General features: G+C 37.6%; 1 protein-coding gene across 1 annotated transcript in view; it reads left to right on the top strand.

The window, feature by feature from the left end:
- The window catches only part of LOC122796791 (dynein axonemal heavy chain 5-like), a 2204633-nt gene that overhangs the window by 1515204 nt on the left and 670536 nt on the right, over positions 1-18893 (top strand). Inside the window, exon 57 of the mRNA XM_044065521.1 lies at positions 16119-16399. Within this exon, the coding sequence (XP_043921456.1) occupies positions 16119-16399 (281 nt within the window). The remainder of the gene's footprint in view (positions 1-16118; positions 16400-18893) is intronic.

Raw genomic sequence — 18893 nt, 5'->3', positions numbered from 1 at the left:
TAACCAAGACCAAAAACACTTCTTCCTTGGGATCTGACAATATACCTGATTGCTTAATTAATTGTGTTAAACATATCCTAGCAGGCTCACTACTTAAACTGTTTAACTAAGCTTAGCTACTGGTTTACTTCCTGATGAGTGACTCATTGCAGTGGTATGCCCCTCCAAAAGGGCAACTGTACAGCCAACTCAGATAATTACAGTCATACGCTGTGACATCAAGAATGTTATTAGAATTTACCCCCCCCCCCGACACTTTGGCTTTCAGAAGAGTAAATCCTGTCTACTGAATTTGGCAAACTTCTTTGGAAGGCTTACTGGGGCTTTAAAGAGTATACTTGCCATATCTTCATGTGGCCAAGCCTTCAACACTACCCCACATGCTGGCATCATACAGAAGCTAACCCATGTGTGGTAAGATGAATAGTAAACTATCTCAAAGACAGAACCCATACTGGGACAGCTGCAAGCACCTGATCAGAAAATATGAGTATGACCAGTGGTGTCCCTCAGAGCTTGCTGCTGCAACCTCCTTTTTGGCCCTTACTTCTCAGGACTCTGAGCAGACAGACAAGAAACCTGACCAACAAAGTTTGCAGATGATTGTAAACTGGGGGCTGTGGATCAGTCATCATCTGACACCCAAACCCTCCTGAATGAACTCTCCCTATTACATTCTTGGTGTACTAGAAATGGGCTCATACTAAGTGCTAAAATGTATATTATCATCACTTTTGGTAGATAATCACTTATCCTCAAAAAATACACCACTACAAAATGACAGTATAGTCAGGGACCTTTTGACCATCATGTTACAATATTTAGTAGGACATTCCTTTATTTAACACATTTAATTTGTCAAAGGAATATCATTGAAGTATAAACAGATAATCATTCCCTTTTACTCAGCTTTGATTAGACCAATTATTCAGTATAAGGCTCATTTTAGGATGTATGTAACCAAACATTAAACAATTAGAAAGACTTCAAAAGGCTCCTAACCAAATAGATAACAAGTAAAATGTCTCTGAGCTATCAAGAGAGGTCGAAAGTCCTATCCCTTTTTTCAATGTACAAACAAAGCTGTTGCAACGGGTGATACCTGCACTCCACTATTTTTTACTTTTGACTATTAAACATACTGCAGTCTGTATTTGAGATATCTGGAAGATATCGTTATTTTATGGGAGAGGGGCACACAGGAGATGACTCAAGATTTTGTTATTTACATGAATAGCAGCACATTTTTTTTAAATTTACTCAACTTGAGTCACAAGTTTGTCCATTACCTTGATAGCACAATATCACATGATGTTGGTGGCTTCACATCTAACATTTTAGGAAGCTCACATTTAGCAGCACCTGCTTACACTTTAACAGTTCCTACCACTAATGTCACACACACACACACACACACACACACACACACACACACACACACACACACACACAAAAAGCTTAGAGAAAGGATAAATCATCCATTTAGCCAGGATGATTTCCCAAAAAGAGTAATTATTTCAAGAATTTAAAATACTGGGAAATATATTCATTGGCAGGGGTTATTCCCCTAGCTGGTACATTCCATAAGTGTGACACCCTACAAAAATAGAGTACTAAATACACCCCCCTTTTAAGACCACAGAAAATTACCAACAGTGTGTCAATGGGTTAGAGAGATCACAAGGGAAACCTAATATGTATGAACAAGTATTAGTATTAGGTTACAACCCTGCAACACAACTTATAAAACAAATTATAAAGAACAGTTGGAATGTTTTACATGCAGTGATAGGATTTACAATGAGTTTGGACAACACTTGCATTTTGTTTATAAGAAACCACCTAATCTGAAAAAAAGACTATTGGAAAAGAATAACAACAATTTGTCAAGGTCAAGTAGCATTAAAGGTACTAAAAATACAGGAACTGCCCATATTGGAGACAGACTATATCACACTGGACAACTTCAACAAAACAAAACTTTTCTTATCAACAGGGAATTATTGAACACATGAGGTTATATATATTGCCGCATGTTTCACTTGCTCCAGGTTATACATCAGGAAAACCAAAAGAGTTTTCTATAAGACAATTTATGAACATTACTAATACCTCGCTAAGGGCAGTCTTAACAATTCCCATATAAACATTCATTGATCTGCCCCAACTTTATTGAGGTTAAATTTGCTATTGTTGAGATAGTGGTTTCCAACCCAAGAGGTGGTAACTGGGAAATAGATTAGAATATAAAGAACTCCTGTGGTAGTTAAGGTTAAATGCTACCACTCCCATGGGTATTAATGAAAATATGTCCATTACTCCTGTTCTTAAGTTGAAAACAGTTAAAAAATGTGATGGAATTTTAAATTACTTTGTGACTAACATTTATGAATTTCTGGCCAATTTATATTAATGAAATAGTTTTTTTTAACACAACATCTAATTTTATGTGTTTTGAGCGTGCATTTTAACATTCTTAATGAAGTACTTTTGTTTTGTATTATTTATACTTGTATGTGAAATATTTTATATTTTTTAGACACTGTAGGTAATGTCTTACATTGTTGCCTGGTGTATTATTTTAGACTGTAATATCTCAACAGGCATTTCACCTGCTTGAGTAAGATATTCAAATAGTGAAGCAGTTATGTAACTACTTTTGTTCTGATGAAGTCCCCTTATATTTCCTGGTGACAAAAAAGTTTGCTCAGCTTATTTCACTACTGAGATATATATATATATATATATATATATATATATATATATATATATATATATATATATTTGTCCATTTTTAAACAAAGTGTGTTTTTATCCAATAGGTTTCCACTGCCCTGTCATTTCTCCCACACCAGCACCTAGTTATTTACTTTTATTTGTTGTGGTATGCCTTTTTGACTTGGTTATATGAAAAAATTACATTGCCCTTTGCCATCTTTGCACTGTTTTCAAATTGTTTTTGTTCTCATTTCCCTTCTTTTAGAATTGAATGCTTTCTTTTTATATAATTTCTTACATGGTTTTCCTTAACAGTGCCTGTTGACTATCAAGCCACAACTGTGGTTATTATATATACAGTTTTCCCCTTTAATGAAAAAAAGCTCAACAGTGGCATTACTGGCAAACAGGTCACTATGGGAGTGGCTTAGCCTTTAAGTTGTACTCTGTGCCTCCCACTAAAATAACTGTAAGGGTAATCATGCATTGAGGTAGCGATATGGCAATGACATCCTTTTCTTGAGTGACATTAACCCAAAGGGCTCCCATAAGCAGATTTTTCCATCAAATTTCCATTCTCTGCTGAGGACCATAGACAGAGCAGACATCCCAGGATACACACTGTCAATCTTCTATCCTGTTAAAGGTGAAAGGATTCTGCCTCAGCATTCCTTGCCACTTTCCATGCGACTCTTCTACCTTCTGGGCCACTAATCAGTCCTTCTCTGCCACAGAGTCAGTTTCACTGCTCTCGTTTTATTTTACTCTATGAACCTGCAATTATTCAGTAGACTTTTTATTTATTAAGAATGATTTCATCTGTCATAGATTACCTCAAGTAAATGATTTGTCTCAAATGTTTCATCTGTCACAGATTAGCTCAAGTAAGTAATCTCTCTCATGTCTATTGTGTTTGTTAGTTTATTTTATATTTTATTTTCTTGCTGGGGTAACAGCGTGCTCCCTGGCAGTTAGATGACTAAATCACAGGCCATTGTACTTAAGGATATGATATGTAAAATTATGACAACTTTATTCTTTAGATTTTACATGGCAAGAAATTAATCAAATAACAAAAAAGGCTCCAAAACATGTAAAGGCCTATGCTGGACAAACTGTATAACAAATAAAAATCAAAGAACAGCAAGGCTACCACGACCATATAAAAAGTAAAAAAAATGTATATTTAATAAATCCCGGATAAGCGCTTTCACATTATGCAATGCTTCTTCAGATCCAAACAGAGTACAAACATATAAAAATAGTTTCAAATTTAAATAAAATAAAAACCAGTCATCAAAGGGCTAAAAAACCTCCCCCAGTGACATCATACAACTACTTCGTCCTTCTTCTCTTTAGTGCTGGCTTGAGACAGACAGCAGCATTTAACCCTGGGTACTTATTAGCCTGCAACTTAAGTATCCAGTATAATTCTAAATGTTCCATATAATCATTCAAATTGCCCTCCCCCCAGAGTTGGCCTTCGCACATTGCAAAACTCTAAATGAAAAACCATGCTCTCATTTATTTATTTACATTTTTTTACCGGGAAATTCCGACTGGACGCAAGTCCTTTTTCAGCGGATGCCCAGGAAGAAAAGCTCCACATCATGTACATGATAGAGATACAAAGTTGCAGCAATAGTAAACAACATTACAGGTTGTTGGCTTTAATACAATAACAAGATTTTGATTATTAACAGTATATACAGAAAATGTTGCAAGTTAAGATAGTTTCTTGTCATTTATAATATTAGTAACAAAGTTGTCAGACAAGATGTTAAAGTATGCAAAGACAACTAGCTATTTCTGACTGTGGTTAGTAGTGGCGGTAGTATAGTTGGGTTAAGAGTCTAGGTGGGGGGGTAAGGGTGGGAGTGTTCTGGATTTTCTTTAGCATGTTTGGCTAAAGCATTTTGAATGTTTAGAACCTTTATATCATGTTGATGTCATCGAATCCTGTCTTTTAATTTCTGCACTGTCTTACCTACATAGAAAATGATACAGGCTCTACAATTAGCAAGATAGACCACATTGTGGGTCTGACAGTCTGCATAACTTTTCAGTTCAAATGTAAATTCAAAATTGGGATGTTCAAATTTCTGCTGATTACTAATCATCCAACAATACCTGCTGTTTTATTATCAATAGTTAATAGATATGGTCTAGTGGTTGTTCCCTGTTTTACATAACCCTTTCAATGGTTGGCTCTATGTCACTCATTACATACCCCCTAATTCTAAACTGGGTGGATAGCAATTCCATATTAGAAACACAATCCATAGGTTCGGTGCACAGTCTGGACTATCTAGTAATTTGACTCTGAGCAACACTGAAGAATACATACCTAGGGTGCATACTGTAGACTTGTATACTGTATACTTGTAGAGCCTGTACCAGTTTGTATGTAGGTAAGATGGTGTGAAAATTAAAAGACAGGATTCGAGGACATCAACATGGCATAAACTGTTTTTATGTTTGTTCTCTGTTTGGATCTGAAGAAGCATTGCATAATGCGAAAGCACTTATCCTGGATTTATTAAATATACATTTTTTACTTTTTATATGGTCGTGGAAGCCTTGCTGTATTTTGGTTTTTATTTGTTATACAGTTTGTCCAGCATAGGCTTTTATGTGTTTTGGAGCCTTTTTTGTAATTTGTATTGTTTCTATTTGGGCTCTTCATGCGACATGGCAGAAGGTTTGACTGTGGAACTGGACTACAATCCATCCCATTTGGGAAGTCAACCACAATGGCAAAGAATGCTCAAATCTCTGAGTAATCCTTTGCTAGAAACCAACTTTGAGGTTGTGGACAACAATGCTGAAACTGAAGCATCTACTCTGAGTATGAATAGCTTTTGCTTTAAATCTAGAGAACAGGAACAAGAACTTTTTAAACTAAAAAGACTGCAGTGGCAGAGACTGCACATGGAAGCCTATCATCAATTTAAAGTAGTGCTGAGAGGGATGTGTGTTCTCTGCATGTCTACTTTTGGTGAAGTTATTACTGAAAAGATGGCAACATATGAATTTGGAGCTAAGTTTTAGCTACATACAGTTGATTATAGACTATTTTAAGCCTTTAGAAGATAAACTTCAACAGGAAGTGGAGTCACTATATAAGGAATTAATTACTTAGTTCAAAGGAGACCCCTATGAACATATATTAAAACTGACATTCAATAAAGTTGCTGAGTATGAATGGAAACTGCAACAGACTAAAATAAGGAAATTGCAGCCAGCGTGATTATAGAAACTTTAATAGCGGCCATGTATTTGTATGGCCCAGACAACTTAAAAAGGAAGCAGTAGAATCTAATGCTCCCATTGCCCCCCACGACCCCACTGACACTCCATGAGTTGATATTGGTAATGTTGTCATTGGTTTTATAAGGGCTGTCTCATGTATCATTTCTACCGTTACCTCAGCGACCCCATGCTATGTGAGCAGTACACCACCATTGAACCAAGAAGCACTGGTTCACGAGAGGGTTGGAGCTAGACCAAAAATTTCCTTGGTTTCCATGGATTTTCCCCTCCCCATGGGAGCATGACAAAAGAGAAAATTATAAGAGGAACAGTCATGGAACAACAGGAAACTTTGGAAGTGAGTTCCTTGGTTGTGAATCTGTCTATCATTTGACTACGATAGAGCGTTCTCTTTTAGATAAAGGATTATCGTTCATCTCTGCTGCCTCATCAGATTTGGGTGAGGTACTATTGGATTTACACCAGTTTACTCCTAACCTTACTTTAAAACTGGTGTTTGGAAACAAAGAATCAGTGGAATCTCATGGTTTTAAAAAAAACTAGTTTATTTAATCCACCTTTGCCACCACATGTAAGTACTTTTTTGCACATTTGGGAGAATGAACTTGTAAAGGGGCTGAATACACCACATAAAAGAGTTTTCCATAATTTAACTGAAACAGAATGTGCAGAATTATGTTCTTTAATAAATAATCGAGATATGGCCTATAAGACCAGCCGATAAAGGGGGTGCACTGGTAATACTGAACTCTAAGGACTATAATGACTCCATGTATAAATTACTTAATGAGGAAAATACACTGGGTGTGGCAATTTCAGTGATCAGTGCTACTTTTGTCTTCTTTTCTTGGACCACTATATCCGATTTTCTAGCATCTATCTTTTGAACTGTTGGTAATGGATGATCCCATGTGATGTAGACTTCTTCATTTTCTATGATGCTTTGTGGCTCATGTTTCCAGTGTTTTTCAGCCACTTCAGTACCATAATATTTGCATAATCCCCAGTGTAGCAGTCTTTCCACATTATTATGCCTTTCAGTATACAGTTCTTCTGCCATTAGTATGTCAGTTTCCAACTCTGTTTTACAAAACCTTCATTTGTCTGTTTCTCCCACATGTCCAATGGACTTTGCAAACCAATGTGTACGTAGCCAACTATCTTGTGCCACCAATACTAACCTTTCATCTCTTGGTTGGAATTCAGCTCTCCTTAAACATTCCTGTGTTCATTCCTGATCAACATGAGGTTCTTCCAGAAGTTTTCTATACCTGCAACTATATTTATACATTTTCCATATTTCTTGCCTTTTCATCAGATCCTTATATTCTTTCTTTTGTTTTTTTTTGGCACATTCAGTTGCTGCCTGATTTTTATCTACTTCTGGATTGATTTCCATTCCTACTTGAATATGCTTCTGCTAAGTTAAGCAGGGAAGTCATCTTAGATTTATTCTCCTCATGTTTCAAAACTTTCACTACATTTGGGTCTTGTGAAGTCAGCAGATATGTGTAGTCCCACAATTGCAGATCTATGCATGTAATCAATTTCAAGGAGGCCCATCCCTCCTTCGGAACGGGGAATATGTAATCTTGGTATGCAATGATGTTTATAAATCATTTGGCAAGCATGAAACATCCTTCTTGTTTTAATATCTAATTTATCCAACACATTTTGGGGCCAATCAATCACTCCAAAACTGTAAGTTAGGACAGGGAGCGCAAATTGGTTTATAGAGTGGATTTTGTTCCTAGATGTTAATGCTGTTTTCAGGATTAATTTAAGTCTTCTAAAATATTTCTTACTAAGTTTTACTCACATTTGTTTGTGTTTTATTGCTGATCCTTCATCTTTTCCCAAGTATTTATACACTCCTTCTTGCTCAAGTTCTTTTATATCCCGTTCTTGTCCCAAACTGATGTTTTCCTGGTGCTGCAGTTTTCCTGCTTTAAAGGTTGCTTTTGCTCATTTATCAAGGCCAAATGACATTCTTATATCATCTGAAAAGGTTTTGACAACCTGCAGCTGTGTTTTCAGTTCCTCATCTGATGAACTATATAGTTTTAAATCATCGACAAACAGAATATAAGAAGTCTTTAGACTTTGTTGTTTTGTAGGAGCCAAATTATAGTCATGGCCTAAGCTGTTAAGTAAACAGCTTAATGAGTTAAGGGAAAGACATAACCACAATGGTAACAGAGAGTCACCCTGGAATATCCCCCTTTGAATTTTTATCCCTGGGATAATAATTTGCCCATTATCATGGTTTAATTGCAAAAGTGGTCTGCCATTTTTCATGGTCACTGTAACGTAGTTATCAGTGCAGGATGTATCTTATACATTTTTAAGTACCCTTTTATCCATGAATATGAGATACTATCAAATGCTTTTTTGTAGTCAATCCATGCCATACTTAGATTCTTCCTCTTTTTACAGTTCTCCACTATGACTTTATTTAGCAACAAACAATTCTTTTTTCTATATGACCTTCTTTTATTGCACTTTTGTTCTACTGCCTTAATTAAGTTTTCTTCTAAATGACTATAAACTCTGTCGGCATCAATTCCCATGTATAGTTTACATGTCATCGGAAGGCAAGTTATTGGTCTATAATTTTTGGGGTAGCTTGCAAGTTCACTCCTAAGTAGGTGCATTATTTTACCTGTCATTACCCAGATTGGTGTCTGTTTGGGGTGCTCATATAAATAGTTCTTTTTCATGGCTAGGTCTTCATGCAAAGATGTTAATACTTTTAACCAAAAGTTAGGCACTGTATCTGGATCTGGGGTTTTCCAATTAGAGACTTTTCTTAACTTTGTTTTAATCTCTCTGGCTGTTACTTCATCCCATTTCATATCCTGTACTTGTAAACGTCTTATTCTTTCTTTTATTTATTTTATCAATTTAGAATCTTTGTTGTGTTCCACAGGATCTTCATAGATACTTCTCCAAAATGCATCTATTTCTTCTTTTTTTTGTGGTCTTTCAATTCCTTTTACCTTGTTTCCCAATTCTCTATAAAACTTTTTTGGGTCATCATTAAATTGCCTATTTTGTACTTTTCCTTTATATTTATCTGTGTATCTTCTAAGTTTTTCTACCTGTGCTGAAATTTTACTTATTTATTTATTTGCTTATTTATTTATTTCATTTTACATTTGTTGACTGAGATAGTCCGACTGGATACATGTCCATTTTTAGCGGAGGCCCGTGGTGAAAAGCTCCAAAGGTGGTTACATATGCAATCATCACAATGTACATATAGAACAGGAGTCATCATAACATTATACAAATATAACACTTTACAGTCCAGTTAAATTTATACACATATAACACACTTTACAATCCAATTAAGTTTATACAGTCTAACAATTTATTAAACTGGCTTAACAAAGATATTTGAGTCCATTTACAGACATAGTATTGGTACATCAGTATGCATAAAGATTTAATCAGGCTTGGAGTAGGGACATATCCATTGAGACTTGAAATACTCCTTGAGAGCTTTTTTAAATTGAGATAGGGTGGTATCTAGGGTAATGTTAGCAGAAAGAGAATTCCAAATTTTGCCAGCAGAGTTGGCAAACAAGAAGTCATCAGCTAAGTTGTTGGATCTGATGGTTTGCACTACCAATCTATTAGATGACCGGAGTGATCTGGAGTTGGAGTGGAGATAGATGATGTTTTTCAGGGCAGGTGTATTATCTGGTTGGTTAAGTGCTTTGTGAACCACAATGAGTTGATTATACTGAATCTGCCTGGGTAGCTCTAGCCATCAAAGATAATTTAGATTTCTACAATGATGCGTTCTATAGGATAGACCAGTTGCAAATCTAGCTATGTTATTATAGCAGCTTGAGAGTTTGTTAAGATCAGTTTTATTTAGGTTGGCAAGTAAAGGGGAAGCATAGTAGAGTGTAGAGAGTAGATGGGCAATGGAAGTCCTAGCATGTGGGTTAAGGAATGGCCTTATCCTATATAGCGAGCCCAGTTTTCTGTTAATGGTTTTGATTGTTTTGTTGATGTGCACATCAAACTTAAGATTGTTATCTATAATAACTCCTAGAAGTTTTGTATGGGCATCTGGAGAGATTATGGTACCATTATTAGCCTTAATCGAGAGAAATAATGCCGTGGATCTTTGGGTGGGGGTGAAAGGTAGGAGCTTTGTTTTGTTAGGATTTAGAATCAGACAGCAAGCGGCAAGCCAGTTCTCTACTAGGTTAAAAGTACTCTGAGTTATTGATAGCAGCTCAGTTTGCGAGGTGCCAGTGCAGATCAATGTTGAGTCGTCCGTGTATTGAATGCAGATGGCTTCAGGGATGACTGTGTGGAGGTCATTGATAAAAATGGAAAACAGAAGTGGCCCCAAGATAGACCCCTGTGGGATGCCTAGGGTGTTGGGTAGGAGGTTTTGAGAGTTTGTTCTGCCATAAGATGGATTGTTGTCTATTGAGCAGGTAGGATTCAAACCATTGGAGAGAGTGATTGCCTAGGGACATTGCTGCCAGGGTGTTGATGAGAGGATGGTGGTTAACCATATCAAAATCCTTGGACAGGTCTAGGAAAAGGGCTGAAGATAACTTCTTGCTGTTCCTGTTATAGTTTATTTCATTAGACAAGGTGAGAAGAGCTGTGGTGGTACTATAATATGGCCTGAAGCCATGCTGGTAGTTAGCCAGTAGGTTGTTTTGGGTTAGAAAGTAAAGAAGTTGTTTATGGATGCATTTTTCCATTATTTTTGTCAGAGGTGATAAGATGACTACGGGTCTATAATTTGATGATTCAGTAGAGTTACCACCTTTATGGAGGGGTATGACACAAGATATTTCCCAGATAGAGGGGACTGAGACTTCTGATATGGACCAATTAATTAGAATGGAAATGGGGTACACTATGGTATCAGCAGCTTTTTGCAAATATTCAGCTGGGAGAAGGTCCGCAGCTAGGGTAGTAGGTTTTAATTTTTTAAGTAGAGAAAAGATGAAAGATGTAGAGACTGGTTGGAAGCTAAAGGAGGGATGGGAGTGCTATGCAGTGGGTTAGAGGAGTTAAAGGGTAATTGGCTATCAAGGGCTTGGATAGTTTCAGTAAAAAAATTATTAAAGGTGTTAGCAACATCCTCTGGTAGTTTATCAGTAGAGGCTGAGGGAGGTGGAGTGGTGGTTTGACCTGGGTACAGTAATTTATTTACCCCATCTCAGAATTTTTGGGGGTTATTTTGGTTCCTTTGTTGGAGATGGAGGTAGTAGTTTTTTTTATCTAACAGAATGGATCATTTTGTCTCATTTCTTAGTTGTCTAAATTTGGTTTGATTTATAGGGTCTTTTGTAGCACACCATGTTGCCCATGCCTTATTTCTGACTATGATTTTTGTTTTAGTTTATTTAGGGAGGCACTGGGCAGCTTTTGTTTTTACCCTAGTGGAACAAGCGGGAGCATGAGAATCGAGGATGGTGAGGAATTTATTGTTAAAGTGGGAGACAGCTTTGTCTAGGGGCAAGTGCTTTAGGGTAGACCAGTTGCATGCCTTAAGTTCATCCAGGAACTTACTAGGATTGAAGCTTTTACTATTCCTTATTGTTCTGTAGATGGGCTAATGGGAGTAATTAGATTTGTGCTTGCAGATAAAGGTGAGAAAGTGGTCGCTGAGGTCATCAGGGATGGCCCCCAATAAATACATTGGGGGGTGGCTATTGATTAGTATCCAATCCAATATACTATCTTTTTGGTTAAGTTTCCCTATCCTGGTGGGGGTGGATATAACCTGTGTGTATCCATATAGGTTTACATGGGTGGTAGAAGATTGAGAGGAACAAGTGTTCCAGTTGATGTTAAGGTCTTCTAGTACTATCGTTTCTTGTGGATAGCTACTAGCTAACCATTGGCAGATGCCTTCTAGGGAATTGGTATTATTCCCTAGTGGAATATACACACAGACTATATTTATGCTTTTGTTTTTGTTAATTTGGAGCTTGGTAGCAATTATTTATGCCTTATTAACCTGGGGTGGTTGACTGGGGTCTAAGGTTACACTTAGTGTAGATTTGAAGAGTACAGCTACCCCCTCCCTTCCTGGTAAAGCGATCGAATCTAAGTATATTATTCCCAGGTGGTAGAATTTCATTATCTGAGGTTGATGGTTTCAGTCAGGTTTCAGTTAGGCATAGAATATTAGGGGAATGGAATTGTAGGAGGGCATGCAGATTGTGTACTTTGTTATTTATGCTATGTATATTTAGTTGGCAGATCAGGAGGGAGTTGGGGGCCTTATTCATAGATAGTGATTCAACTGGGTTAGTTGTAATTGATGTTACCTTATCTAAGGTGGCAGGGCCAGGGTTTGGGTGAATATCTTCATCCATTGCCAGGTTATTGTTTATAATTACTATAAGCTTCATGATTGTGTTTATAAATTTTTTATAGTGTTTAGATTTTGAGCTGATGTATCTGGGTCTAATTGGCTGATAGTGTTTTGTGGTTAAGGAGCTGGTAATAATTGTAACTAGTGGGTAGCCTGTCATATCCGATACATCTGGTCTAGTTTGAGATTTTGGGTGGTGAAATCCTAGGTAAGACTGATTTTCATAAATGGAGAGGAAATATGGAATTAGCATGAGGGATAGCAGAGAGAGTAGTGACATTGCTTTGTATGGTAACATGGTTGGAGGCTTAGATTAGTGTTATAGGCCTAGGACCCTTAGGATCCTGAGGTTGGGTATTTACTGGGGGGAGGGGTGGGGCTGGAGTTTTGTATGCAGTAGAATACTGATTGGTTCATATAGGAGAAAAAGGAGGGGTGAATGTGGGATGAGCTAGTCTGAGTAGAGGATTGTTGATTGGTTCAGCTGGAGGGGGAGTGGTATTGTGGCTATAAAGCTAGCCACAATAGGGGTGGGAATTGGGGGCAGGGAAGGGTGCGAAGCGAGTCCAAGCAAAGTGAGGGTGAGCGGATCAGGGCTCAACCACACATAAGAAACCTGCAAGTAAGTATGCTTAGGTTTAACAGGACAGGCTTTGAATGCCTAAACATACTGTGTAAATTGTAAGTCAGGGTTATGCTTTTTAACCTTTTCTACTTACAATGTTTGTTTTAATTTTGAGGAAATCTCTGTATTTTGCTTCCAATTTTCATAGATAAAATATGGGGGAAGTGTAGTTTAAGGGGTTGGTACTGTAGTTGGGGCTAGGGAATAGTGCTATAGACCCAGGTCAGCAAATGTGAAATGCACAGAGAGTTTTAAATGAATAATAACCTTAGCAGTTTATTATTTGCAATAGTGCATGATAGATCCTGGTCTGTTCTAATACTGTGCACTGCTTTTATCACATCTATATTTCTTAGGAGTTTTGTTGATGTATTCCCTCTTCTATAGTCCTCTAACAGTGACACTTCTTGTCTTAATTGCTTTAGATTTTTCTCTGTTCGATACTTCCATGATGGTATTCAATTTCTCCCCTTCCATTCCCTCACTACCCTGTGTTCTTGTGGTAGAACTTTATCAGTTATTAGTTTAGCTGCACAGTAATATATCCTGTTTACTTCTGTTATATCACATGGATCTCTATGGAGAGTCCTAATTACTGTGTTCATTTGTTTTATCAGACTTCTGACTTTTGGGGTTTTATTGACCTTCTGCAGTCTATTTCTTTTATTGATTTCAATATATCTATCTATGTCCATTAAAATCAAGCAACTCTTCCCTTAGTACATTTTCTTCTAGACTGTGGGCACATCCTTTGTTTTCCACTTCCTGCAGGCATTCTATAGAAAGTTCTATAGCATCTTCCTGTGGCACCTTATCTTCAATTTCATCCTGTGCCATCCATTGCTCTGTCATATGGGAAGGTACTGGCCTATCACTCCTCAATATTGACTGCATCAGAGTTTCCGCAGTCTTCTGTTCCTTCCCTTGCTGTCTAGCTTTAAGTGAACGTTTATACTGGTTTCCTGTGGAAGGCTCCAAAATATCTTTATATGGCACCTGACCAATTGCTTCCTGTTCCACTGATTTCCCCTTAATTTGGATATCCATTGTTCTATCCTGTTGTGGTGCTTTTCGCATTAGATTTTCTGTACTGACTCCTTCACTTTGCAGGTGCTGCATAACCTTAATTTCTCTTTTTTTAACTTCTCCATTACTGATCTCCTTTTCTGCTTTTCCTCTTTGTCTTCTTATTTTTGTATAGTAATGTTTTCCATGTCTGGATTCCTTTGCCTGTATTTCTCTTCAAATATCTTTGGTGCTGCTCATTTTGTATTGGTTAGTTTTGCTTTCTCCTTGGCATAAATATTGCACCATATTAAATTGCTTTTTCTTTCCCATGTCCATATTCCTTCTTCAGATGTCTCCTGATGTTTCTGCTTCTCCTTACTTTGGGGATTCACTCCATCATGCTGTGATGCAGTCTGTGTTAGACTTTCTACATTAAATCCTTCACTTCGCAGGCACTCCATAACTTCATCTTCTATTTCTTTAACTTCTGCTTTACTAATATTCTTTTCCACATTCCATCTTTGTGATATTCATTTTTATTGTGAAATTTTCCATATCTGGATGCCTTTGCCTGTATTTCTCTTCGAATATCTTTGTGGCAGCTTTCTATATTAATTAACTTGGCTTTCTCCTTTGCATAAATATTGCATCATATCAAATCTCTCTTTCTTTCCCATGTCCATATTTCTTTTTTATGCTTTTCAAAAATGTCTAGGTTTTGTTGTTTACATTTTCGCACTTCCTCAGATGCTTCTTTTTCCAAACAGATCAACGTTTCTTGATTTATATACTGTTTTTCAAAAATCTGTTGTATTATTAAACACAATTTTTTATTTGAAGCTTCTGACAGTTTATCCAGTGAAAGTATTTTTCTTTCCTCTAATTTCTATCTTAATCTCTTTATATATCCTCTATCTGGTAATTCTGGGCTTTTTGCATAATAGTGACAATACATCATTTCTTTCTTATCCTCAATAGTCCACTCTATCGTCTTTATGGCTGTTCTTTGGCCTATGAGTTTTTTTTATTTTTGTGGACTGCTACTTCTTTCTACAACAGGGGGGCCATCCTTCCCTTGGATCTGGCCTGGGCCCCATTGTAGGAATGTTTCTGGATTTTGAGGATTCTACACTGTCATTTTTTCCAGTCCTGGCACCTGTGTGCCTACTAGGATTGGGCACTTTTTTATCCTGGGTCTTGTGCACCCACCTATCTTTTTTGTTTTTGACTTACTTCTGTCCATGATATATGCTATATAAATACAGTCTATATAATGGTGTCGCCTTGGTGAGATTTTGTGAAAAACAGGGGCCACCTCATGAAGGTACTCACCAAGACTTGAGGATGAATTCAACTTCAGCACTACTACTCTCTTTTGCTTGCTGACTTTTCATCTCTCCATCAGTTCCTGTAAGGAAAATGTATTGTTTCTTTAAGATTAAAGCTCCAATGTTTTCTGCTGCTTATATTCCTTTCAGCTGTGAATAAGTCAGGTCTTCTGCAGACAATCAAAACACAATTCTATGAAATGCAGTTTAGTGAATCTGTTTAACTGGACTGTGTTTTTGTCAGTGAGCGTAGTCCCTGTTTTTTTATCTGTCAAAGACCCCTATTCCTTCTGTTACATGTAATCATATAAGCAACCCCAAAGTAGTAGCACCTTTGATATAACCTTTCCTTGGGGCAGTGACAAGGTTACTAGGTTTAAAGTGATTCAGAAAATTGTGTTTTGCTAAATCATCCACCAGCTATTCATTTTTCCCCATTTCTGCAAAAAAAAGTAATTGTACAAGCTTTGAAACTTTGTGTTTAACAAGCCATGTTCTCATCATGCTGGCCACTTGACTTCTTTTCATTCTTAATGGTCTCGTTTTATTGTTATAGCTTCCAGATACAAAACATAAGCAGAGAAAAAAATTTAAAACATGGTATGTTAAAATTTCAGCTAGTTGTACAAGATGAAGGAATAAAACATAATTATATGATAAATCTGACATCAGACCAGTAGCATGACATTTCTGACCTTTGAAATGACTAATAATGAGACCTTAAATGTGCTGATTTTATGTATAAGTTATGTTACTTGATCCTTTTATCATGCATTACTGGTGTTATAATTTCTCCTCTCAGGCCTTGCAAAACTGATGGAAGCTGAGGTGTCAGTCAGTCAACTGTCCAAGGAGTTGGCGGTTAAGGAAAAGGACCTTGCTGTTGCATCCAGAAAGGCAGATGAAGTACTACAGGAAGTAACAGTCAAAGCTCAGGCTGCCGAAAAGGTGAAAGTTCAAGTGCAGAAAGTAAAAGACAAAGCTCAGGCAATAGTGGATGAAATCGCTGCTGACAAAGCAGTTGCTGAAGAGAAGCTCGAAGCAGCAAGACCTGCTCTGGAAGAAGCAGAGGCAGCATTACAGGTCTGTATGCATGTCCTTCCGCATTATTCTCTTCAAAGGGGTATGTGATATTTTGGTGACTTTGATTTTCTGTGTGGTATACTGCACACCAGTAGTGCAATGCAGAGCTGTCACGTAGTGCTACTGTTTTCTTATGACTTACAGTTACAGTGGTGCAGTTTGTAGCTTAGTTATAAAAAGCATCCGTGTGTGGGTAACTTTTGCAAAAGTCATTGTTATGGATCCAGTTATGATTCTTTCTAGGGAATCAAAGTCTGGAAACTATAACATTATGTTGTTTTCACAATACCAGAAGCACTGTGTGGGTTTCAAATTTTATAGCCATTTCACCTGTTAGTCTATCAGCTCTAGCCTGTCAGACCCTGCTTAGCCTTGCACATTAAGACTCCTTGTGGAAATCAGATATGGCCACACCTTATGTGTATTATATTTGATGACAGCTACTTAATACTACATTCCTGCCTAATATCTTCCAGCCTGAAAACATTGCTGGATGGAATATAAGTTGGGAATAGTTGGGTGGCATTTCAGCATTATAGTACATCAGTACTTGGTATATGAGTCACCTGCCTGTCTGTGTTCATATAAAGGTGGATTGCACAATGTAAGAAAGATGTAGGGGCTAAACATCTGTTAGAAAGAGGAACTGTATATGTAGTAAGGGCAAAATCTCTAATGTAGTGAAGTCCATGCTTCTGTGGCTATGAAATAAACCTTAACATTGGATTGTTTTTATTTTGATGCTGTAAAACAAGTGCTAATTTGTATATTCTGACATTTTTAAAGAGCTGCCTACATTTTGTAGTGTATATCATTTTCCCCATTTGGACTGTACAGTATGACCTTCTGTTTCATCCCACTCCTGATCCAAGGCCAGAGTACCACACAAGGCTTTCGACTTCCCATTATCCACAGAGGGGAATTAGCTCAAATGGTAGAGCGCTTGCTTAGCATGCGGGAAGTAGCGGGATCGATGCCTGCATTCTCCAGCTTTTCCTGCATTCCTATGAACAACATGCATTTGTGTTAACATGATTTTCTTATTCATATTCCTTGCACAGGCTACATAATATGGCTTTGTGTCATCTACCACATAGGGCAGGCATGTCCTGTTAGAATAAATTAGAAAGCCTTGGGCATTATCCATAACAACAAAACATGTACAGATGTGCTATAGCTAATGCAACCAAAATGTGGGTTTCCTGTAAAGAGAGCTATCACACACGTCTCAGTGGGGCTGAGTTATACACTCCTCAGTGGTTCTAAGTTATAAAATCCTCAGTGGGTCTCAAGGGTGTAGCCAGGCATACTCTTTGTGGTCTACAAATTACACTTTTCTAAACATAACCTAGACGAATATAGCTTTTTCAGAACATGATATGACTATGACTGTCTAGCACAATGGCTCCATCAACAGGTATGCAGCTTGCTTGCAGACAGGTTTGCTACTTCCAAAAACTATATCTTTAGTAGGTATATAGGGAAGAGCTGAAAATGATGCATGCATGTGTTAAGTGTTTGGTGGGAGCAACATTTTGTGAGATGCGCACATTTTTTAATGCCAGTTGGGTGGGGCACCCTTGGTCTGAGCTATCTCACACACTCCTTAGTGGGTCACAGCTATTTCAAACAGTTCTTAGTGGGTCTGAGTTATCAAGCACTCCTCAGTGAGTCTGTGTTATCACACATTCCTCAATGGGTCTGAGTTATAATGCACTCTTCAGTATCATACATTCCTCAGTGGATTTGAGTTATCATACACTCCACAGTAGCTCTGAGTTATCACACATTCCCCAGTGGGTCTGAGTTATACACTCATCGGTAGTTCTAAGTTACCACACACTCCGCAGTATGTCTGATTTATACACTCCCCAGTGGGTCCAAGTTATCACTCACTCCTCAGTGGGTCTGAGTTATCACACACTCCTCAGTGGGTCTGAGTTATCACCCATTCCTCAGTTGGAGAGGTCCAGAAAGCACTGAGCAACTTCCTGGTGTTCTTGTCTATGACATAGATTGTAACAGTTTACACAGCTCTGAAAATTTGGTGCATGAAGCAAGGTGAATGTACTCACAGTGTGTTTCAGTGGCTACATTGCCCAGTTTCATGTGGATTTTCATATACCATGTCAAGGAAAACATGATCTTACATCTGGAATGAGCCATACAGAAAGCCTACTACATCATGAAAATAAACTTACCTTCTTGCTGTCTTTTCATAGGTTCATATGTAATTACTAGACTAGCTGCCTTGGTGGTCCATTTTAAGTCTAGCCAATTTCCCTTTCGAAGGTGAGACTCAAACCCCATACTTTGTGCTTGTGAGATAAACACTAACCATTATACCAACCTCAACCCCTTTTGCCAATGTCCTGTAGCTAATGGATTTAAAGTGGCAGTTGCTCACACCCTGGGCTACTACTAAAAGCCTAATGTTTATGAGACTCATAGTATGAGACAACAACCTAAGAAGAGGATGGAACATTGTGAAGAG

This window comes from Protopterus annectens, chromosome 3.part0 (genome assembly GCF_019279795.1).
Source record: "Protopterus annectens isolate FY-2018-M chromosome 3.part0, PAN1.0, whole genome shotgun sequence".
In the NCBI taxonomy this organism is placed as follows: Eukaryota; Metazoa; Chordata; order Ceratodontiformes; family Protopteridae; genus Protopterus; species Protopterus annectens.
This window is presented reverse-complemented; position numbering and strand designations above follow the sequence as displayed.